Source organism: Lissotriton helveticus, chromosome 4_1 (genome assembly GCF_964261635.1).
Source record: "Lissotriton helveticus chromosome 4_1, aLisHel1.1, whole genome shotgun sequence".
Classification (NCBI taxonomy): Eukaryota; Metazoa; Chordata; class Amphibia; order Caudata; family Salamandridae; genus Lissotriton; species Lissotriton helveticus.
This window is the reverse complement of record NC_136063.1, coordinates 1280067668-1280092747: the sequence shown is the minus strand read 5'-3', so window position 1 is coordinate 1280092747 and position 25080 is coordinate 1280067668. Positions and strand designations below refer to the sequence as shown.

At 44.7% G+C, this 25080-nt stretch overlaps 1 protein-coding gene across 1 annotated transcript in view; it reads left to right on the top strand.

The window, feature by feature from the left end:
• Positions 1-25080, top strand: part of SYCP2L (synaptonemal complex protein 2 like) — a 1302345-nt gene that overhangs the window by 754520 nt on the left and 522745 nt on the right. The window contains exons 29-30 of the mRNA XM_078685781.1: positions 538-590; positions 8342-8489. Of these exons, the coding sequence (XP_078541907.1) occupies positions 538-590; positions 8342-8489 (201 nt within the window). The remainder of the gene's footprint in view (positions 1-537; positions 591-8341; positions 8490-25080) is intronic.

Here is a 25080-nt window from a genome sequence, read left to right as displayed (position 1 = left end):
CATAGTTTTGAGAGAAAATGATATTTTACTTCTGCAAGAGAAAGATCATGGAAGGGTTCTAAAGTCTGCAATTGATACGTATTACCTTCCCATCCTCACCAACTCACTTTAGAGCTGAGTTAGTCATACCTGCTTCTATAAAAGTACCAAAGTAGATGTAGGAAAGTTCCACTGTAGCATTGTTACTTGACAGACTTAAGTTTAACTTGCACTCTTTTGCCACATGTAGCCTCTATATCCTTTTTAATAAAACATAACTTGGGTATGTTGAAATACTGTTTTAAAAAGTGTTCTTACATCTCCCTGATGTCTAAAGTGATGTTTCTAAGGGTATGAAATTAAAAAGAATTAACATATTCGAGAACCAGTGTTAAAGTAAAAGTTTTGCGTCTTGGAAGTGGACAATTGTGGTCTAAGTTTTATGGGAGCACTATTAGTGTCCTACGTAACACCTGGCTGTTCAATGGATACATTTTATGAACATTCTGTTGGGTAAAAAGTAAGAAATACTGATCAAAAATATATTTCTTCCCTCAGTTTTGCCACTTTCCTCACCAAGTGGTGCTGAAGACCACCAAAGCAAAAACACGGTAAGTCCCTCCCTTTCAAAATAATCCTTGCTTAATATTTTCTACTTGGCAATGCAAAATCCTAAACTATACTGTAATGGGGTGCACTGGTTGTGTGTTTTTTGGAAGGGGTCAATGTTAAAGTTTAGAATTGTGATACTGTCTGTCCTAACACTCCTGATTTTAAACATAAAATCCTGACATTGCTGTTGAGTTTTTAGAGAATTTTTTTTATTTTTTTATTAAGTCTGGCATAAGCCAATACCTTTTGATTTTAGTAAAATCATATGTATAATACATACTGATAGGGGCTTCAGCCAGTCTTCCTCATCCATTGGTCTATTATTGTCATTCACATTTTCCTTTCTCACACTACAGCTTACAGCATGGGTCACTTGGTCAGCCACTTGCAACCATTGGCTAACTTCACTTTGATGCCATTATTCTGCTTCTTAGTAAGGAACACACTGCACACAAAGTAGTTCCTTCAGTGCCAGGGGGTACTGTGGCACTGTACCCCATTTGAGACCCAAAATTATTGTGATTTTAGCCGGTGTATTTTATTTTTAATTGATGGAGACCCATTCAACCTTACCTTTAACGTTTTGCAAAAACCTCTATAAATAATGCTAGGCCAATGGCTTTGCCAATGCTGGTTTAGAGATGCTATAATAGCCTTCAGTTTGCTCATATGCAGGTTTGCACTTATGTTCATATGCAGATGGTGTGCATTTCTGTTTGTGAGTTAGAATTTCTCAAGAGAGGGCTCATATGATGACAGATCACCTTGGAGAAAACTTTGAGAACGCAGAATTGTAGACTAAAATAGAAGGATACACAAGGGGCATTACTGCCAGGCCGAAGACCACTGAGCAAATCCACTGAGCAGATTCCTGCATCATCCACTCTTTTTAAACATTTGACCTCTTAAGTGAGCAAGGCTCTGAATCTGGGACGCTGAACTCACTTTTGAGCACAGATTAGGACAGTAGTTTCGACATGCTTCTTGCTGCAGAAGTTATCGCAGTCCCTCATCTTCATCACGCAAGGTTAACGCAAGGCATTTTGTGGGTACCCTAATTAGCTTTATGCAAGGTTTAAGTCAGTTGCGCAGACTGTCTGTGACAAAATCCCCCCCTCACTCAACATTATATGAATGAGGAGTTATTCATTTGTAACCTGGGGCACATGGTAAAATTCAGGTCTCTAGTCGCACTCTTCAATTTCGAAGTCAAAGTATAAATGAAGAGGAGACCAGAGATTTCCAGTTTATGCTCCTAGACTTAGGAATGGTTTTATTCCCTCTACACCTTAAATCCTTAACCATAAAGGATAATTTTGAAGAGAGTTAGCAAAACAGGTAAATGTATTTTTAACAAATCAAAAAAAGCATTTCCAGGCAGTAATTCATATGCATACCCCCCGGCCCACTTCGACTATAATTGGCTTAAATGGCTCAGACAACTAATGATCAGTCATTCGCATAATACACCCCAGCACTTAATTCAATTTTGAAAAAGCACTTTTGCCGTAAGCAAGCCGAGGAACTTTAGAGCCTAATCCTGGAATTGTGCATTCTTGGAGATGAGCAGACTTATCACTTCATTTAACCAAACCAACACAGGGAAGCAATGTAATCAAGCCTACTATGCAGGTGAGAGAGAATCTGTGATGCGTTGTATTACATGGAGGGGGGGTAGCAGGCCATGTGCTGTACAGGAGGCCAGGACACTCAGTTCTAGAGCTCCCGGGACTCACCCAAACTGTGCCTACCAACATCATAGCGTGGATATGGGCTGCCAACAACTCCCAGTATGTGGGACAAGCAAGGGTGTGCCTCGGCCAAAGCTGGGTCCACCTGCGGCCCTTGAGAGGCCAAAAGAGGCAAGGCTGCAAACCCTCTCTTATGTTCTCTCAGAGGGCACTGAAATGAAAGAAAGAAGCGGACAGCTTTCAGCATGATGACTACAGATCGATCCTGCTAAGAAAGGTACATTTAGTGTGGCAACCACAGAAGGCTTCCTAGACACAGCAGTGTGGGATATAAATGTGAACATTGTGAGCAATGCATACTCTCAGCTGTATAAACCGGACTCCTGACACGAGCAAGTTTCATGACTGTGCCATAAGGTGTAGCTCACATGTGACACTTTCTGGCAACTTGTTGCCGAAGGGGGCAGTTTCTGTTCTTACTAGACGTCTGAACATTCAAAATGTGCATAGGTTGGAGAATTTCTTTTTCCCAGGACATAGATATTTCTTTAATAATTTTAAACAACTTGAGGGGGTAATAATGGTTCCATTAAATTGAATTATTGAGCAAGCTTTATGGCTCTTCTGTTCCCTGGCATTGACTTTCAAGGAAAATTGTAAAACACAATACCACAGCAATGGCTCAACATGACGGCCCAAGCTCCAGCACAGAAAATATTTCAGGTACTTTTCAGCCTAGTTATGAGTAAATGACTCAGAACAGGGGCATCCAAAACTGATACCCCATAGCACAGGAGAATCTTAATCCAAGAGATGGAGTTGCAATGCCTGGTTAGATAGGAAAAGAAATGCACGTTTTCAATATAATCACTCAATTGTGCAAGCTTGACGCCCAGGCGACAGGACTCAGAATGCTTAGGGTGTTTCTAGATATTTTCACTTTAAATTTGAAAGATAATGTCGTTTTTATTCTATGTATTGATTTATTTATAATTTGATGGCATGACTGTCGAAACATAATTATATGAACTGAAGAGCTATTTTCACATAATTGTATTCCAAGAAACCTGGTGTGAGGTTTTTCACGAGTGGTTTCCAGCCCTATGTTTATGCTGCAGGCTCCTGCGCAGCCACACACCAGGCAGCGTAGTTCTATTGATTTGCCTGGTGCAGGGCCGTAACAAAGTTCCCCGCAGTGCGGGGGCCCCCCAGGCTTACCCATTCTGGAGGGGGCCCCCTCAGCCCCTACTGATGTGAGTTTGAGGGGACCCCTTCTGCATATTTTACAGGGAGGCCCCTCCCGTTCTGTTACACCACTGGGCTGACACTTACCTGAACAGTTACAAGTCTGCCATCTGCATCTGTTAATTTCTTGGCTTTATTGCCGAGCTGTTCAAGTGGCTCCCCTAATAAATGAATATAGAGTCCATTACAAGGTGTAATAGCTTGGATTAGTTTGAATATAGCAAACAGAGCGTGCCATGCTGTGTGCTTTGTCTCCCTATATATGGCTAATGGCTTTACTATTAACCCGTTCCAGCCTGCTATGGCATGCATTGCTTTGTATCGCAATGCTCTCCGCCACAAGCTCTAATGGAGTATGTATCCTCCCTTGCAGGCTTGACTGCTTCCCTGAGGCTATTGACCCAGCTGCTGACTGCTGTGCTCATGGCATCATTGGCCCCCCCATCTTGGAGACTCACTGCTTTTCATACCTGAACTGAGGGTCTTGCGCGACCCAGTTATTGCATTCATGTTTGACATAGAGGGCCAGTGACTTTGGCTTTGCCATTAAAGGTGCAGTGCCTGTATGTCCCATTGATGGAGAATTCAAAAACAGTTTAATTTATTGAAAAAGTGGAGACTTGCACCCATATCCTAGTTTACTACAATGGGGAAATGGCCCCACTTGTAAGGTTATGGCTGAACTTCCCATACATTTAGACACCAGTCCCCCAGCCAGAGAAGTCCTAAGTCGCACACCACATCATGCATGCTTCCTAGCCTTTGTGTCATATTGGGCAGGAACATGGAAGTTTGTTCACTTTGCATGCCTGGGGAATGTGGATGTGGGATGTGAAATCTCACCTCCCTCCTGCAGATGCCTGCTCTGCATCCTGTTTCTGATCATGAATATCTTCCTTTATAGCAGGCTCTGGATCACTCCCTACAGGTATATCCTTTGGCCTGATTACAACCTTTCCGTAGGATTAATCTTACCTTCCTGAAGTGACCCATGTGCCGATAGCATAGGTGTTGGTTCAGCCTTCAGAGATGTGAAACTTGGCTTTTGCATTGAGATTCATAGAATTGTTGTTAATGAAGCGCGGCAAGTTCCTGAGCTTATAAACACTCATTGCCAGCCAGCGGATTTTCTTTTGCTGACCAGAGTTCCCCAAGTAGAAAAATGAAATTCTATTGTGATAAACTACAGATACTGCAAGAGGGTGCATATGGTTAAGTGTATGACTCTGAGCAGGACAAAATATATTTGGCCTGACTTACACTTCCATGTGAATAATACAGGTTTCTCTGCAACGTTAGTCGCTTTATGATGTATTGCTGTATAGATGAGTTGTAATTCAGCTCAGTTGCATTAAAGGTGTTGTAGTGAGGGCGAATGTGCGACGTGACTTAAGATGGCCGGGTAGACATGTCTTACCATGGCTCCCGGTCCGCGCCACATTCCTGTACGCATACGCACCTTCACAGCTCTCCAACTCGCAGCCATGGGCTGCTGACCTGATGTGGACCATTTAGAGCGGGAGAGGGGGTCCAGTGGAACTGAGCAGACGTCCCAGTGAGAGGTGCCGGAGTCAGGGAGCGCGGCGAGGCACTTGCACAAAATGGCGGCCCCCACTAATTGCTCGGGGAGAGCTCGCTAAGCGTTGGGAGCCCCCTTATGCAGCCGGATGGGTGCATGGGAGCCCACCCCTCTCCTTAACTCCTGCTGAAGTGGTGTGCGGACGGCCGAGTGCCGCGCCTAAGATCGACAGGACCCGGAGCTGTGATCCCTGAGCAAAACAAAATGGCGGCAACCACCCGCGAGGTGCCGAGCAGCGGGATGTCTCCTCCTCTTACAGCCTAGGAGGTACAGGGGCCCATCCCCTCTTCAACACCCCCGCAATTGAAGCGGGTGGAGTGCAACAAAAGCATTGAAAAGTGAGACGCCGGGAAAGTGGAGCCGCGATGCAGTGGGCAATGGAAGGCAGCAGGAGAAGTGGATCCCTCATTGAGCCGTGAGCAGGGGAGGCCTCCTAACCGGATATAGTGACCCAATGGGTGTTGGGGGCAACCTTAATCCTGATGATCTGGGCCATGCTAGAGTGTTGAGGTCAACCTGAGGTTTTGCCTGAACTGTCTGACCTTGACATGCCTGCCAATACCATAACTTTTTGCTGATTTCTTGTGAGTCTCCTTGAGAGACCCAGCAACAACAATGAGAGGAGAACAAGACAGTGTTCCCCCTGCACAGCGGGCTAAGTTACGAGTTATTGAGCGGTGCAATGGTGGGTATGGGTGCCCGGCTTTGGAGTTTTTCAGGTGCAGAACCTGGTCCCCAGTGTTGGGGAGGGGCACAGGATTGTTTCTTTTGAAGAAGTAGGAACACCCCCTGGGAAGTGGTGGAGCGGCATCACTATGGAGGTGCCTGGGGTCCTCCTTCACACTTTATTCTCAGCCCACATATTCCTTACAGACCCCTCTCAGGACAGTGCCTGACCTCAAGATGGCATCTGGATTTTGTCTGGACTGCAGTATCTCATTTTTCCAAATCCCCCGCTTTATAATAACATTCTCTGATTGCACCTGATCATTATCCTGACTGCAGAGTCTGAGAACTTTGTCTGATTCCCGGTGGAGCTGCTCGGTTCAGCTATAGAGGAGATCGGCCCTGGTTCATCCCCTTGGCAGTCACCTACCCAGACGGAATTTGGGCACAGTTTCTCCCCGTCTCCCTCCCTTACCTCCCCCGACGAATTTCCGTAACTTTGCTTTCTTTATTCCTATGTTTGATTTTGCTCTTGGAACAAATGTAACTTGTAACCTGTAACTCTGATTCTCATGTAAAGCGCTCTGATACCTCCGGATCTAGCCAGTGGTATATAACACTCAAATAAATAAATAGAATGTTGCTTCTATGGTGAAAGAGATGCTGAAAACCAGGCAGAGCAGAAGAATTGTCTGTCTTGGGAGTGGATTAAAAAGACTGGTAGTTCACTGAATGAGCAGGGCACATTATCATGCAAGGTAACTTGGTATCCCCTCCGTTGGAGAATAAAGAAGAGTTAGAGTTCTTGGGAGGGAGCCGGGATGAAGCTGGATTTAATAGCCTTAGCAGAACCCAGATTCTTTGGCAGTTTTGGATAGACTTGCTCTGGACATGCTGAAATAGATGTGAAAGTCCAGTAATTTTGCCTGATTTTCATGCCTGGTGTAAATTCGGGTTTAAAGCTGAATGCTAAAACGCCACCTTGAGCTCCCAATTTCATCCGTAGTCTGTGACATCTCATCTCCAGTGTTTGCTCACTGTTGAGGTATCTGATCAGTCGGACACAGAAGACCTATGTGACCTCATCCTGCCACACTTGCTCAGCTTGAAGCAATATCATCCAGCTAGGTCATTAGAATGTAATACTGTTTCCTCCCCCTCTTGGCTCCATTGTAGCCTGGGTTCTTACCTGCTTTCCAGCTAATACGGTGACCTTGGTTTCTGAGCTAATTTCGAATTGTTCCTGGACCCTCTGTACGAAGGTTCATGAGGCACTGATTGATAATTTCTTCTAAATGACTAGTATTGGACCCAGTCAGCCAGCAGGTACACCATCAGCCAGTTTTCAATCTGATCTTGTATGCTGTTGACAAGGAGGCATTCCACCTCCTTCTGCACCACCATAGGTGCCCAAGGGACGTATAAACCGGTCTCTCTCTTTAGCAGACCACACGTAATGTTGCTGATACCCCATGGTTTTGGTTTATTGGCGAGTGTCTGTTCATCACACACTCTCAAGCCATCTCTAATGAGACAACCTTGTACACCATTTCCTGTCTGGTCCAGTTAGGGGACCAAACTCTCGCCCACTGCTGGAGTCCTTGACACTGCTCCTTGTCCATACTTAAGAATAATCCCATAAATCTCCCTGGAGTCCATCTGGGATCCCTGGACTTGAGGCCCCATCTCTTGAAGGCTGTCTGAGGACAGATACCTCTCTGAAGGATGAGTCAAATGTGACCTCAGCATGTTAGCCCACTCTGACTTTTTAGATCAATCTGACACAAGTAGTCTTTAAAAAATGCAAAGTAAAGTGTAAGGGAGAGCAGAACACAATATTTGTTTTAATGTTGTCTGCTTTCCTGGACTCAACAAAAACAAAAGTCCTAGGCGAGGCTCATGTTCCCCCGTTAAACCTCCCAGTTACAAACCGTCAGTGAGTGACACAAGCGAAGGGCTACTGCGAGGCTTTCACATGTCTAAACTCTGGGGAAAATTTAAAGCAGAAGGCACCATTTCAGATTGTATGTATGCCACGGATGTCCTCCATTTAGAAGTGTTCTTCTTTCAAATAGTGCACCCCCTGTGTTTGCCTTATCTGAGCGGTTGTGGTAAGTGAAGTGGAGTGTTAGAATTTAAGCATAATAGGAACGTTCTGATGCTCTGAGATCCGGGCAGCAACTGACACACCGGACACTGTCAGAACCTCGAGAGCATCAGAACGTTTAGCAGAGTAAGTTAAAGTTGCTTAATTTATTTACCAAGAATATGCACCCCAACACAGCACAGGATTACCATGTCTGTGCTCCTTGAGATCAAGACAGAAACTGACATAAGGGGCACTGTCAGAACCTCGAGAGCATCAGAATGTTCCATTCCATTCTGCATACATTCTAACACTATACCTTCCTTACCACAGCTGTCTACAGGTGTCACCTCATCAGTGCCTGATTATATGGTTATGTGCAGAATTGTGTTGCTAAGTTTGACATGTACCTGTTAATGCGAAATAAACTGTAAAAGTTGTTTACAACATTTGTAAGCAAATTAAAGCAAACCTGTTTTCTAGGATGCCATTTTTAGGTCAACGCCAGGTTCAGAAGCGCGTTCAAAGAGAGGCGGAGGCAATGCAACTAAGCTGAAGTATTCAGGGCCAGTGCTCCCAGGTGTTTCACCATTATTGACACCACAAGAATCCACTATGAAGAGCAGTACAGGTATGTTTGATTTAAACAATTCCATTCGGAGATCTATTTTTCCCTAAAGTTATCTGAGGCATAATGTTTTGCTAGCATGTCCACAGTATCCTCAATATAAATTTGTGTGTATCGACTGATCTTCCGTCAGGCTAAAAGCAGCAGTGGTCACCAGAGTCCCCAGCTAGGAACTATTGCGAAGCCTCAGTATTGCCATCCTGTATATTACTTGTGATGCCCTGGCACTTTACATGATGTATGCTTCAAGAGACAAGGGTCCTTAGCTTACCAAAATATAAAGTGTGAATGAAATATAGGCCATAATAGGAGACTATATTTGTCCTCTGTCCAGCCGGACAAGGTATTTATTTAAACACAATGAAACAGTTGAGTAAATGGTTTTTAGGCACAATCCTGTACCTTACTCAAGAAAGACAAACAACAAATAAGAAGATTTCACAGGCAAAATAGAGCAGTGCTGGCCACTTTTAAATCGATGTTGAATTGAAGTATTTGCCAGAAAGCGCTAGACACAACTGGGATAAAACACAATGGCTATATTGTGACAACACTACATGAAGTCGACGTTTCGATCCCTTTTTGCTCTAATTACACGGGGATCATCATCAGGACTAAAATTGACAACATTTGCCTGCCTGTAATTGTAATATGACTGCCTGTTAAGGAGGAAGAGGGAAAGAAAGAGAGAAGTGGTAGCCAATGGCTGAATTAAAGAATGATATTTCAACGAATCAGACAGTCCAACTACTTTGTACATTTTACATTTATTCGGAATCGACTTAACGTGTTCTAATTGGTGTCTTGAACAAGGTGAAGGTACCGGGCTTTCATAACTGGGTGCATAAGTGACTCGTGTCGGCATACTGAATCATGCTTATACTAAAACCGAGAGACCACAGAGGAAGTGACTTGTGTCTGCATACTTAATCATGCTTCTACTGAAGTCAAGAGACCACAGAGGATGTTGCAGTGTCGGATCTTTGTTATTTAAGTGACAGGGTCTCTGGGGATCCATTTTAGGTGACTTCCGGCAACCTTCGAGTGAACAAAACAACCGTGTACATTCATACAGTGTCCTGGGGTCGAATTGATTGCGCCTTGTGGTTACTGAAACCAGGGACAATTATCTTACCCAGTTCGGAGCTCTTTAGATCGGAAGCGTGTGGCGTATTCGCCTCCACGGGTGGCTGACAGCGCAGTTAGTGTAATATTGCTCTCCCTGGGGGATGGAAAGTACCCGTTAGGTACTAATAGTCACACACCAAATAATTGTTCTCAAGGCATGCAGAGAAGCGCTTTATTTTTACCTGAATTATCGGATTCTATAGGCCCGTATGGAGGGGATTGGATTACGGGGTCCTTATATGCCACCGATTGTTTTCTAAAACCGAGAGCTATGGATTAGTGAAAATAATGTGTACCTCTGCAAGCGGATTTTTAATGCGTAAGGTTCGCGGGAATTACCTGTGAAACAATGTTCTTCGTCCAAGCAGTATAATATGAACTGCAGGTTCCAATTGGGAGACAGCGCTGCATCGGATATAAAAGGGGAAAAGGAATGGGTCAGTATCGGGCTTGCGGGGTAGGACCAATTGTGAGTAATTCCGTTCAGATATATCACAATATGCGCGCGGCGCCCGGAGGGTTGTTGCTCTTACCTCGGTAGTGCATTGACTACGCTTCAATTGGTGTTCTGGGGGTCGGAGGAACGATGTCCATACCGTCCACTGCTATTGTTGCAGTATGCGGTTCGTTCGTCTAAGGCAGCGTGTATATAGAAATAGAAAGCGGCCAAACAATGGCGGCCATGTTGGAGTGGGTCTAGCCCTTAGCACTCCTTCAGGTGGATTAGGCATGTTGCAAGGCGTTTGTGGTAATAATTAAGTTAGTGGCCTTTTTGAAGTGGGCATCGGTAGAGGAGTGTTAAACACTGCGCCAGGGAAAATTCAATAGGTGCTGTGCAGGCGTGATTGTGCGGACAGTGCAAGGAAGTGCTTACTATACAGGCGCTTGTGTTTGCTGTGATACACATATGAAAGTGAATTCCATGACAATCAAATAGTCGATTAATATAATATACAACTTAAATTAAGATAAGAGTTGCCAGAACAACAAGGGACTACAGTGTAGAATGAAATGGTTCAATTGCAATCAAGTTAACGTTCCACCATAGTCTATAAGTTGCCTTCCAGGCCTGGAAGAACGGTGGGCTGGTCATAGTAAGGTGGTCCAATCTTCTGCTCGATTTAGGCCATTCCTTATCGTATCAAATTGAATCATTGTCTTTAGCTCCTCTCTGTTGAGAATTTGGCCAATGTCTCTGCCTCGGGAAGGTAACTTGACCACCTTCAGTATTGTCCATTTTATGTCGTTTTCATTGTGCCCAAATTCCACGGAATGGTCCACCAAAGGAGCATCGGTTGTTTTACACCTTACCCGGCTCCTGTGCTGGCAAATGCGTGTCTTGGTTTTTTGTGTGGTCTGGCCTACATAAAGTTTTGGGCAAGGACATTGAATTGCATAAATTACATTTGAAGAATTACAATTTGAAAATGAGCGTCTTTCAAACGTGGTGTCATTGTGAGTGAATTTTTTGCCCTCCACCGTGTATTCACAGACATTGCATGGCCTATGAGTGGTGGGAGGCCCCAGGCTGTGTCAAGGGGCCTGGGGCCTACCACCACTCATAGGCCATGTAAAATGTGGATGTTGCAATGTCTGTGAATACACGGTGGAGGGCAAAAAAAAATTTTTTCACTCACAATGACACCACGTTTGAAAGACGCTCATTTTCAAATTGTAATTCTTCAAATGTAATTTATGCAATTCAATGTCCTTGCCCAAAACTTTATGTAGGTCAGACCACACAAAAAGCCAAGACACGCATTTGCCAGCACATGAGCCGGGTAAGGTGTAAAACAACCAATGCTCCTTTTGTGGACCATTTCGTGGAATTTGGGCACAATGAAAATGACATAAAATGGACAATACTGAAGGTGGTCAAGTTACCTTCCCGAGGCGGAGACATTGGCCAAATTCTCAACAGAGAGGAGCTAAAGACAATGATTCAATTTGATACGATAAGGAATGGCCTAAATCGAGCAGAAGATTGGACCACTTTACTATGACCAGCCCACCGTTCTTCCAGGCCTGGAAGGCGACTTATAGACTATGGTGGAACGTTAACTTGATTGCAATTGAACCATTTCATTCTACACTGTAGTCCCTTGTTGTTCTGGCAACTCTTATCTTAATTTAAGTTGTATATTATATTAATCGACTATTTGATTGTCACGGAATTCACTTTCATATGTGGATCACAGCAAACACGCGCGCCTGTATAGTAAGCACTTCCTTGCACTGTCCGCACAATCACGCCTGCACAGCACCTATTGAATTTTCCCTGGCGCAGTGTTTTACACTCCTCTACCGATGCCCACTTCAAAAAGGCTGCTAACTTAATTATTACCACAAACGCTTTGCAATATGCCTAATCCACCTGAAGGAGTGCTTAGGGCTAGACCCACTCCAACATGGCCGCCATTGTTTGGCCGCTTTGTATTTCTATATACACGCTGCCTTAGACGAACGAACCGCATACTGCAACCATAGCAGTGGACGGAATGGACATCGTTCCTCCGACCCCCAGAACACCAATTTCAGCGTAGTCAATGCACTACCGAGGTAAGAGCAACAACCCTCCGGGCACCGCGTGCATATTGTGATATATCTAAACGGAATTACTCACAATTGGTCCTACCCCGCAAGCCCGATACTGACCCATTCCTCTTCCCCTTTTATATCAGGCGCAGCGCTGTCTCCCAATTGGACTCTGCAGTTTATATTATACTGCTTGGACGAAGAACATTGTTTCACAGGTAATTCCCGTGAACCTTACGGATTAAAAAGTTGCTTGCAGAGGTACACGTATTATTTTCACTAATCCATATCTCTCGGTTTTAGAAAACTATTGGTGGCATATAAGGACCCCGTAATCCAATCCCCTCCATACGGGCCTATAGAATCCGATAATTCAGGTAAAAATAAAGCGCTTCTCTGCATGCCTTGAGAACAATTATTTGGTGTGTGACTATTAGTACCTAACGGGTACTTTCCATCCCCCAGGGAGAGCAATATTACCCTAACTGCGCTGTCAGCCACCCGTGGAGGCGAATACGCCACACGCTTCCGATCTAAAGAGCTCAGAACCGGGTAAGATAATTGTCCCTGGTTTCAGTAACCACAAGGGCAATCTATTCGACCCCAGGACACTGTATGAATGTACACAGTTATTTTGTTCACTCGAAGGTTGCTGGAAGTCACCTAAAATGGATCCCCAGAGACCGTGTCACTTAAATAACAAAGATCCGACACTGCGACATCCTCTGTGGTCTCTTGACTTCAGTAGAAGCATGATTAAGTATGCCGACACAAGTCACTTCCTCTGTGGTCTCTCGATTTTAGTATAAGCATGATTCAGTATGCCGACACGAGTCACTTATGCACCCAGTTATGAAAGCCAGGTACCTTCACCTTGTTCAAGACACCAATTAGAACACGTTATTTATTTATTTATTTATTTTATTATACCATTTATAAAGCGCGCTGTTACCGGGCGGTGTCCTGGCGCTGAAACGATATGTTTTCTCCACTATAGAGCAAGTTGTTTTTTACAGGTCAAAGAGCCATGTTTTGATGTTTTTCCTAAAACTCAACAGATTAGTGCTTTGTTTCAGGGGTAAGGGCAGTTTGTTCCACATAGTGGAGGCTCCGGAGATAAAGCTACGTCCTCCCCATCGGGCTTTCTTGATCCGATCAATCTTATTTAGCCCTTTGTTAGTTGATCTTAGCTGTCTGCCCGGCGTGTATCGTTGGAAATGTTGTTGAAGGAAGGATGGACCAAGTCCATTCATTGCCTTGAACACCATACATAGTGATTTGAACATAATACGTTTCCGTATTGGGAGCCAATGCAGTTTCCTCAATTCCTGAGCAACCGGTGCAAATTTAGGTTGGCCGGTGATGAGACGAGCAGCAGCATTTTTGCAGCATCTGCAGTTTAAGAGTCCCTTGCTGGGCTTGCAGAAAGAGGCTATTGCAGTAATCAAGTCGGGACAGCACAAGTGCTGTCACTACCGTTTTCCTGCTACGAATAGATAGAAAAGGGAGAATTTTCCTGATGGTTTTCATTTTCCAGCGAATGGAGGATGTTAGGGCATTACCTTGTGGTTTAAAAGATAGTTGCTTATCAATGAGCACACCCAAGTTTTTTACTGTTGTGGCTGGAATGGGTTATACACCCATTTCTTGAGACCACCACTTGGGGGTCCAGAGATTGGCGTCATTGCCAAATAGAAGAACCTCAGTTTTTGAGGAATTCAGTTTAAGGCAATTAGTAGCCATCCATGAACTCACTGCAATCATGCAGTCCTGAAACCTTGCTGCTGTTCCTTCTCGCCCTGGGAGCAGAGATACCACAATTTGTGTATCATCTGCGTAAGATGTCATCTCAAAACCAAATGAACGAATCACCAGAGCGAGCGAGGAGACATAAATATTAAATAGTGTGGGGCTCAGGGAAGAACCCTGAGGGACCCCTCCTGGGAGTTTGAATGGTCTAGATTCAAAATCTCCCAGGGCCACCATCTGAACCCTGTCAGTTAGGAAGGACTTCAGCATGCTCAGGGCTGTCCCTCGAATTCCGCAGCCTTCTAGACGGTCCACCAAGATGTTGTGATGGACCGTGTCGATTAGAACACGTTAAGTCGATTCCGAATAAATGTAAAATGTACAAAGTATTTGGACTGTCTGATTCGTTGAAATATCATTCTTTAATTCAGCCATCGGCTACCACTTCTCTCCTTCTTTCCCTCTTCCTCCTTAACAGGCGGTCATATTACAATTACAGGCAGGCAAATGTTGTCAATTTTAGTCCTGATGATGATCCCATGTAATTAGAGCAAAAAGGGATCGAAACGTCGACTTCATGTAGTGTTGTCACAACATAGCCATTGTGTTTTATCCCAGTTGTGTCTAGCGCTTTCTAGCAAATACTTCAATTCAACATTGATTTAAAAGTGGCCAGCACTGCTCTTTTTTGCCTGTGAAATCTTATTTGTTGTTTGTCTTTCTTGAGTAAGGTACAGGATTGTGCCTAAAAACCATTTACTCAACTGTTTCATTGTGTTTAAATAAATACCCTGTCCGGCTGGACAGAGGACAAATATAGTCTCCTATTATGGCCTATATTTCATTCACACTTTATATTTTGGTAAGCTAAGGACCCTTGTCTCTTGAAGCATAATTCCCCACGGTCCTCAGCCAACTGTTTGGGTTCCCTTGTTATATCAAGAAACTTTACATGATGTAGCCAGCAAATTCAATATGAAAAGTCCTAACATGGTTAGTGCCTTCCTAGTATCATAAACCCATATGGCTACTTCTAAGCATAATTTAGCAGATTCCTAAAATAGCAGGTCCATACATTGAATGTCTATAGCTGAATTGTGCAGCATTCCTTCCTTAGAAAGAAATGGCTGTTTAGCTATTCTAAGTGCTTAATTTGTTCTGGTGTTTTTATTTGTAAACACTGTTTAATATTTGACAAACCACCACATGGTGGAATTGTGTGTATATTTTCAGCAGTGTTCATTAGTAACACATTAAACTATGTAATAAACGTTTTTTTAAATTGTAAACTTAACCTTAAACATGCATTTAAAACGTGAGGTGGGTTGTGCACGCTGCAATGGACATGCGCAGTCGAGCTGGCGAGATTTAATGACTTAGAGTATTTTTCACTAGCGAGGTTAAGCCCTGCCCCTCTTTTCCATTGGCTGGCGTCACCGTTCATGCTAAACGGTGGCCAGCCATTGGAGATGAGGTCCTAGTGACATTCTTCTTTCTCTTCAAGCCCCGTCCTTTTCAGACTGGGTTCCTTGACTTACTGCTATGGTAAAAGCTTTCTTATCTTCTTTATGGGGCCATCTGTTTCGCCCCATAAAGAAGATGAGGAACCTTTTACTCCAGCAGTAAGTCGGGCTCTAAAAGAGAAAGCAGCACGTCGGGTGCCGCGGCTGCCTGGCGAGCGCTTATTCCTAATCCTGTCAGTCACTGATTTTAGATATCCCCTCCACATGTGACCCGGTGCCTCAGCCACCTCACTTCACCCCCCCAGCCACGAGATCCTACCAGCGTATCTTAGAGGTCTCACAGCTGGGTGTGCACATGTACAGACGGGGGTGTGCCCGTACACCCCTGGTGCCCAGCGGGTACGCATGTGCACGCGCCCCAGCCCGCAGCCCCCCTCGCCTTTTGCCAGTGCAGAGAGATCCCTGTAACGGAGCCAGGCTGATACCCCGGGCGTGCCTCGCCGATCCGTGCTGCACTCACTTCGTTAGCCCGCTCTATAATGAAGCCATTGTGCAGCAATTACGGATAACTTAAGGCAAACAGTGTCCTTGCTGAGAGGACGGGGCCTCTTTGTGAAGCCGGGGGCTGCCAGTGTCTGCTGGAGGGCTTGGCATTGGGTTTGATTAAAGCGGCCCCTTGTAACGCGGGCAAACGCCAGTTACCTGCACACGTGCTTATTTTAAAATAGACCCAGGCAGAGCAGAGCTTTGGGTCTCCATCACCTCAATCCTACCCCCTCCACCCTCGACCCAGCATGAGGGGGCTCTCTTCACAGCCCCCGGCCCCCTTCTGCCAGGCTCGACGGAGATGAGAGAAACTGTGAAAATGAACGAGAACCGCATTCACACTTCTCGGCCTCGCCAGCAACGCGCACCGCGCTGTATTAATGCATCACGGCTCAGACCTGATGTGTATTAACACTGTTTTTTCTCTCTTTCCCCTTTCCCATTTTATTCCTCTTTGTCGCTTTCTCTCTTATTTTTTACTTTCCTCTTCTCTTTAATAATTCTGCTCTTCTCTGCCTAATTGTCCTTTTCTTTCACCATTGACCCTCTCTGCTGTGTGTTTCTGCTGATTGTTTCTGATGTGTATGTATTTTCTTTGTGGGGCGTGTTTCAGTGGATAATTTTTTCTGTGTGCTTCCGTCCTTCTGCTGAGTGTTCCGTGCTTCCGATGTGTGCGTCCGTGCTTCCGATGGGTGCTTCTGTGCTTCTGGTGGGTGTTTCCGTGCATCCTTCATTTGTGAGCTTCTCGGCATCCACTGTGTGTCTCCTTGTCATACATTGGTGTCTCTGTGTCATACATTTTGTTGCACGGACCCTCTCGGCGGTGTGTTTCTGATGATTGTCTCTGATGTGTCTTTGTGTAGATTGTTTGTGGGTCATGTTTCAGTGGATCCTTCCTGGTATGTGCTTTCATGGATCTGGGGTCTGTTTCCATGCCTCTAGCACGTGTTTTCTTGGATCAGGTGTGTATTTCAGTGGATCAGATCCAGTTTGTGCTTCGGTAGATCCTTTCTGAAGTGTGTTTCTCTGCATCCTCAACAGTGTCACCCTGGTCCCAGTGTATTTCCCAGGAGCCTGTGTGTCTTTCCCGTGCTCATAGCATGAATATATATTAAGGGATCTCCGACTCCCCTCTGGGTTGGGTTGGGTGGAAGGGAAGAGCATATCCACAGGACTCTGAGAGCGCGAGGCAAGAGGGAAGGTAGAGTGCAGTGAGGGGTATGGATTGAACTATTGGAGGCAGGTTCACTTGACTTCCTCCCTTCGCAAAATGATCCTTATCTTTGAGGCCATGTGTTTCAAAACATGGCTTCCTAAAGACAAGCTCCGGCGCGATCTCTCCCTCCCCTTCTTTGCCTCTTCCACACTCTCCTCCATCCCATCACTTCTCGCCCCAGCGCCTCCCCCCCCACCCCCGCTCACCATGGGCACGTCCACACTGCCCTTCCTCTTGGCATGCCTTCGCGTGAGCACACGCAGTCCCCCGTCTGAGCAAGGGTGCTACTAACTCGCGTGCAGACCTGGGGTTCAAGAGATGCCATCCAGTGCGTGCAGTGCACAGAGCCCATACTCCGAGCAGACAGTGCCAAGGTGTGAGCAAGCTGACGGTGTAAGATGCACTTGTGGTCAGTCGGGAAGTCTCCAGTTGTGAACAGCGTGGAGCCCCCCCCCCCCACGCATCTCTTTACGGTGCCGGGTATGGGGGGGCAGCGATTGGCATTGTAAATGACAATGCTATTTATCTATTTTGAAAACCAACACATAATTAAAAAGTTTGTCATTTACAATGCCAATAGCATATGCATATGTGTGTGTGTGTGTGTGTGTGTATATATATGTATATATATGTATATATATATTACCTACTGGCAATCGCCAGTAGGTATATATAGTTAGGATTTTTTTGAATAGGGATTTCTGAAAATTCTATGTTGAATAACTTTGGCGTTGATGGACGGAATTGGCTGAAATTTTCAGGAAAATGGCACATTTTGTTTCTGAGCGTCCCCTGAGAGTTTGGGGGGGTTTCGTCAAGTGGGGGCCGAGAAAAAAGGGGGTCCCAAAACGTGTTTTTAACATTGAGTTTTCCATAGGGCGGTTGGACTCACTTTTAGCTCGAACGGCTGAATGGATTTCTATGAAACTTGGCAAAATTGTAGAGACTGTTTGCCCGATGTGCCTTTGCTAGGTCTCAAGATATGTGCTCCAGTGGATTTTGAGAAATTAACGTTCAAAACAATATATATATCTGTGACAGCGTCCCGGTTAGCGCCCCGGTTCGCGTACCAGACGCGTAACGGAACTTCGCGAGGAGAAGCGGATTGGCTCTCCGTTGACTGTCAACATTCTAAACAGTCCGGAGCGGCCTCCATCTTGTCTCTCGGTAGGATCGAGAGACAAGAGGTGGAAATAAACGAAGGGGGAAATGGATGAAAGGGGGCAAGGTAGACCCCTCCTGACCCCCTAGGATTGATGTGGGGGCTATTAAAGGGCCCCGCGGAGCAAAAAAATAGAAAAATGTTTTTTCCGATTTTTCGCGGTGGAAGCGCTACCCGGTACGCGAACCGGGTAGCTCACCGGTAGCGTAACGGGAGTCCGCCATCTTGTGTTTCGGACGAAGTTAGTCACAAGATGGAGGATAAACAATGTTGGGAATGGGTATAAGGGGGCACGGGAGACATATCCTGACCCCCTAGGTTTTCTGAGGGTGGCTGAGGAGGCCCATATATGAAAATAAAATAAAAACTTTTTGCACGGTTAGCGCCCGGTCCGCGCACCGGGTAGCGTTCCGGAAAGCATAACAAGGGGAAAACCAAGGGAAATATTAAAATAATATTTTAGAGTGCTTTGAGGTAGGGTAGCTCTGAATAGAGCTGTTGTGTTGTGTGGGTGATGTAAGTACCAACATGTAGGTACCAATGAAGAGTCTAAAATTCAATGTACACCGTCTCCTCTGTAGATATTTTGTATGTTCTAATATGGGTTATTTAAATGTAAATGTGTGGAAAAGCACTTAATGCTTTAAAGCAATTGTATTTTTGAACCGATTGTTCTTTCCTCTTAGTCCTCCTCTTTGGGTTTTTTTCCCCACACTCTTCTTCAGCATGATAGTTGATAAATTCGTTCCCTCAAAAAATTTATATACATAAAAAAATTATATTAAATACATATAAAATATATTTCCTTTAAAAAAAGAATACATTTTACAGCTTTTGATATTTGCTATTAAAAAACCATTGAAATTCACTGAAAAAACCATAGGTTATAGACCATATATAGTTAGGAATTAGCATTTACAAAACCTTGAAAATTCACTGAAAAAAACATAGGTTATAGACCATATATAGTTAGGAATTAGCATTTACAAAACCTTATTTTACTCACACAAAACCATTGAACTTCGCATATATAGTTAGTTGCACTAACTATATATCGCGCACCCGCAATCCACTGCTGATCATGTCACATATTACATCATTCATGACATGGTCAGTGACATCACTGATGACATCTCAAATGACATCACTGATGACAACATCCAGTGACTGTATGTTTCTGTAAAGTTAAAATATGTCTTACATATTGAAGAATGAGTGGATGTATAAGTGTCTGGATGAAGGATTTAGTAGGTGCATGACTGACTGTATGAGTGAGTGATTAAATGTGTCTCACTGAGTGCATGGGTTAGTGACTAAACTGTCTTAATTTGTGCATCATTGTCTGTTGTTCTGTAAACTGCTGCATGTGTTGATCAGTAGCTATATGAGTAACTATATGGGTTATTGATTGGTTGCCCAAGTATTTGTATGGGAGACTGTGTGCGTGGGTGGCTGGGAGGTGTATGACTCTGTGCATAGATGTGTGAGCAGTTGATTCACTAGATGTATGGGTTCAAAAGTGCATGTGGTAACAGTTGTATGGGCGGTTGACTGTGTGCATGAGTGTATTGGTGAGTGAATGGATATCTCAGTGTTACATGTCAAAGTAAGTACATATGTAAAACACAGTACATGTGAGAGTTGACATATATAAATAACTGTGCATAAGAGCCAGTGAATGTGTGAGTGGCTGTATGGATCATTGTGAACTTGTATCAGGGATTGTATAAGATAGTAAATATGTGTTAGTATATGTTTGAATGAGTAAGGTGTGTGTATAACTGTATAGTTGAGGAAATGGAGGTGTGATTGATTCTTTGCATGACTGACTAGGTGTGTGAGTAACTCCATGGATGAGTGACAGTCTGTGAGTGTCTGTTTACACTGAGTGTATCTAAGGTTATATTAGAGTCTGAAGAGGTTCATCGTATTATCACATGAATGATGTCATCAGTGATGTGATCAGTAATGTCAAATGAGATGTCATCAGTGATGTCATCAGTGATGTCATCAGTGATGTCATCAGTGATGTCATCAGTGATGTCATCAGTGATGTCATCAGTGATGTCATCTGTGATGTCATCAGTGATGTCACTGACCATGTCATGAATGATGTAATATGCGACATGATCAGCAGTGGATTGCGGGTGCGCGATATATAGTTAGTGCAACTAACTATATATGCGAATTTCAATGGTTTTGTGTGAGTAAAATAAGGTTTTGTAAATGCTAATTCCTAACTATATATGGTCTATAACCTGTTTTTTTCAGTGAATATATATATATATTCACTGAAAAAACCATAGGTTATAGACCATATATAGTTAGGAATTAGCATTTACAAAACCTTATTTTACTCACACAAAACCATTGAAATTCCATATATAGTTAGTTGCACTAACTATATATCGCGCACCCGCAATCCACTGCTGATGATGTCACATATTACATCATTCATGACATGGTCAGTGACATCACTGATGACATCACTGATGACATCTCAAATGACATCACTGATGACATCACTGATGACAACATCCAATGACTGTAGGTTTCTGTAAAGTTAAAATATGTCTTACATATTGAAGAATGAGTGGATTTATAAGTGCATATATAAATAACTGTGCATAAGAGCCAGTGAATGTGTGAGTGGCTGTATGGATCATTGTGAACTTGTATCCGGGATTGTATAAGAGAGTAAATATGTGTTAGTATGTGTTTGAATAAATAAGGTGTGTATAACTGTATAGTTGAGAAAATGGAGGTGTGATTGATTCTTTGCATGACTGACTAGGTGTGTGTGTAACTTCATGGATGAGTGACAGTCTGTGAGTGTCTGTTTACACTGAGTGTATCTAAGGTTATATTAGAGTCTGAAGAAGTTCATTGTATTATCACATGAATGATGTCATCAGTGATGTGATCAGTAATGTCAAACCAGTGATGTCATCAGTGATGTCATTTGAGATGTCATCAGTGATGTCATCAGTGATGTCACTGACCATGTCATGAATGATGTAATATGTGACATCATCAGCAGTGGATTGCGGGTGCGCGATATATAGTTAGTGCAACTAACTATATATGGAATTTCAATGGTTTTGTGTGAGTAAAATAAGGTTTTGTAAATGCTAATTCCTAACTATATATGGTCTATAACCTATGGTTTTTTCAGTGAATTTTCAAGGTTTTGTAAATGCTAATTCCTAACTATATATGGTCTATAACCTATGTTTTTTTCAGTGAATTTCAATGGTTTTTTAATAGCAAATATCATAAGCTGTCGAATGTCAAGTACGTGGTAAGTAAAAACATTTTCGTGTTTATACACACTGATCTGCTTTGAATGCTGCCCCCCCCCCTCATTTCTATTAGGAGTACTCTCTCTTTGCAGATAGTGAAGGGTAGTTAACGCAGGCCTTTGCCCCCGTTGTAATCCGTCGTGCCTGCTTCTCTCTCCATTTCATTTATTGTTCTCTTTGGTTCATTCTCTATTTACAAACAAGCACAGAGTCGCAATACTCTGTTTAGTCTTTGCAGATAGCGAAAAATCGTGTAAAAAAACAAAAGGAATCGAGCAAAATCAGTAGGCCACTAATGGGATCTCTTTTTGACCTGACTAAAATAGAAACATTAGGAACAACCTGTTGAAAATAGCAATGTGTATGTACATAAGCGGCGTTCATTTGTGTTCACAGTACCCCTTGTTGATTGAATCGAGCATTGAATTGTTCGAAGTTGGTTCTCTTAAGGATCTTCTCTGCCTGCAAACGAGGAAGAATAGGAATATTCTCTCTCCCTTTGCAGATAGTGAAAGGTAGGTAACGCAAACCTTTAACACGTCGTGCCTATTTCGTTCCTCATTGATTGATTGTTTGCCCGAACATTGACTGTTTGGGAATTGGTTCTTTTTGGAGGTATTCCCTGTTTGCAAATAATCGTAGGAAAATCTTTGCAAGTAGTGAAAGGGTAGGTAATGCGGACCTTTGTCCCCCGTTGTAATCTGTCATGCCTATCTACTCCCCACTGATTGATGCACCTGTTTCACCCGGACCATTTACTAGAGATAGGTCATCTGGCCCGACCAGAGAGCACCCCTAGTGAAAAGGACATATGCAATAATAACGAAGTGATCACTGTATCCTGTTAACAGAAACTTTAGCATAAAACAACCTGGAAAGAAAGGAATAGGAAAACGAAAATCAGTAGGCCACTGATGAACTTTTTATTAAATAACAAACAAAGAAACGATAACAATACGTAATGATAAAACCTATTATTGTCCTAGAAACAAGAAACGTTAGAAGTAAGCCCGTAATAAGAAACCTGAAAACAGTAAGAGAAACCAAGTGTGACATTGCAACGGCCACAAGGCAACGAGGCTTCATCGCCCCTCACTGCCCCAAAACGTGTCTGTCCCACCGCCTGCCACGCCCAAATAACGGCAAACTGGGAAAGATACAAGTCAGCAGACATCCGCCCCATTCTGGAAACTTTATCGGGATTGTACTTGATTGAGTGTGATGTCACAAACATTTGTGCGGATCTAGATTGTGTTAAGGAATACAACAGGTTAAGAAGAGAGTATGCGCCACATTTGCCTCAATATCCTTTGTTTGAGAAACAGGTTTCCGGCTACGCCCAGCCGGAAGCAACACATATAAGGCGGGTCCTGCTGCCAACCGTCGGCCAGGAGATCATCACGTAGGGTGTAGCCGGAGGAGAGGCCGAGGCCGAGGCCAGCGGGACCCGGCCAGGGGGATTGCTACGACCACCCTGGAGAGTTGCAGGGGGGGGAATGTCCGTGTCCTCGACCCTCCCCTCTCTCTCCCAGTCCGGCCACCATCAACCAGAGGCCGAGGCCGACGGGATCCGGCCGCGGTGGCGGTAACCCTGGAGAATTGCAGGTTAGACCCTCTCTCTCCCAGTCTGGGCCAGCATCCATGGAGGGCCTGGGAGTGGAGAGGCCACTGCACGAAAGGCCCAGGAGAGGCACCACACTCCAAGGCCTGCCCCACCGGATGAGCCAAGGAACCCGTTCATGGGGCCAGAGCAAAGGGCGTCCGGCCGCCATCCACCGGAGGTCCGGCCCAAAGACGGACGGGACATTTCTTCTTTCTTTTATAATGGCTGCGACAACACTGGGGGGGGATGTCTTGCACATGCCTCCGACCCCCCCCCCCCCCTCGTCCTCATCGCCTGGTCCGGCCATAACAAATGTCAAGCGAGACACCGTGGGGTGCACTGGGTGGGAGAGACGGTGCGAACAGGCCTCTCCCGCCTCCCCAGGTGGAGGCTTCCCAGCTGCACCCTCAGCGCTCCAGGCGCCCGGAAAAGGGTTCTTCCACTGTGGCGATGCTGCAACGTCTCGCCCGGCAGGGTGGAGCCCGTCCGCTCATTTGACCCCGCGATCGCCAGTAGCTACCGAACTCTCAAAATGGCGGTCGACCTGGCAAGAGCGGGCCCAGCATGAAGATATGGCCCGGTCACTGGTTTACTCCACCACCGTAGTCCTCCACAACCTTGAAGATTCTAGAGGAGCCGCGGGAGTCCCCGACCCCCGCAGACACCCCCGATGGGGAATGACTGCCATGATCGCCCGTGGAATGACGAAACTGTAGCCGCGGGACGTCGGCGCTCCCATGCTGGCGCCAGCCTCAGTTTGAATGACTAGAAACCTGCAGACCTCAGTTCCGGTGAAAGCACAGTGTGACCCGGTAGGAAAAATTGTTGCACCCCCTCCCCTTTTTGACTGATGGTTCAAACCACCGATCCTTTCCTTTGCCCTTTTAACGGAACTTTGGACTGCCTCCCCCCCCCCCGCGGCGCCCCACGCCGTTATTTGCTGGGCGGCAACTTACTAGACATCACCTTCGTGCCATCCAGATTTCAGCGCGTTCTGCTGCCTTGGAACTATTCGCACAACAGACCGCTACTGACAACCCACCCCCCGGGATGCCCCACGCCGGATAGCCAAATCAGTGCGGCACCCAGGCAAGATCTTCTGAATTTTCATAATTTGAAAGAACTAGTAACATGTCCTCATCAGGAATTTCCTCTTCAATCATCTCATCAGGAATCTCCTCATGAAAAGTCTGCAATGATGATTCTTGTAACTCTATGGTCTCCAAACATTCGATAAATTCGCCATCAAGAGATTGATCAAAAAAATCATTCAAGTCATCTCCTCCTTGTGAGAATATTTCATTATTGGTGCTGTCAATTTCATTAAATGTAGTGGATAATTCAAAAGAAATTGCCACGGTCTCTTCATTGTTTAAATGTTTTTACTGTTTTTATTTTGTTGTATATATTTATAAGTTATTAAAGTTTTATATTCCTACTACTTTGTTGGAGTGCTATATATTTTTAATGTGACACATAATTGTAAAAACTTTGATGTACAAAGAGTCATCCCTGGAATCTTCCGCTTCAGGCTCGGTCCCCTCCCCAATCACAATACAGGATGGTTTTCAGATAGTAGGAACGCGTGTGGTTTGACGGATCTCATCGGGTGTGGGCCTTGATCTACTATAACTCCTTTGAAGAGGGGTGATTCTTTACAGCTGGGGCCATAAACTACATCTGCAGGGCTAGCTGATAGCCTGGACAATCGGACACAGAGGAAGAGGAGTGTCAGAGGGTGCGGTAGTGAATAGGGCGAAAGGGAGGTGTCGGGCGGGCACAGAGTGTGATTCTCAGGGAAGAGCAGCGCAGATGGGGGGAGGTTTATTGCCGATGCATAAGACAGAGAGCGGGGGTGACCAGTGCCTGGGGAAGATGCTTGCGAGGGTG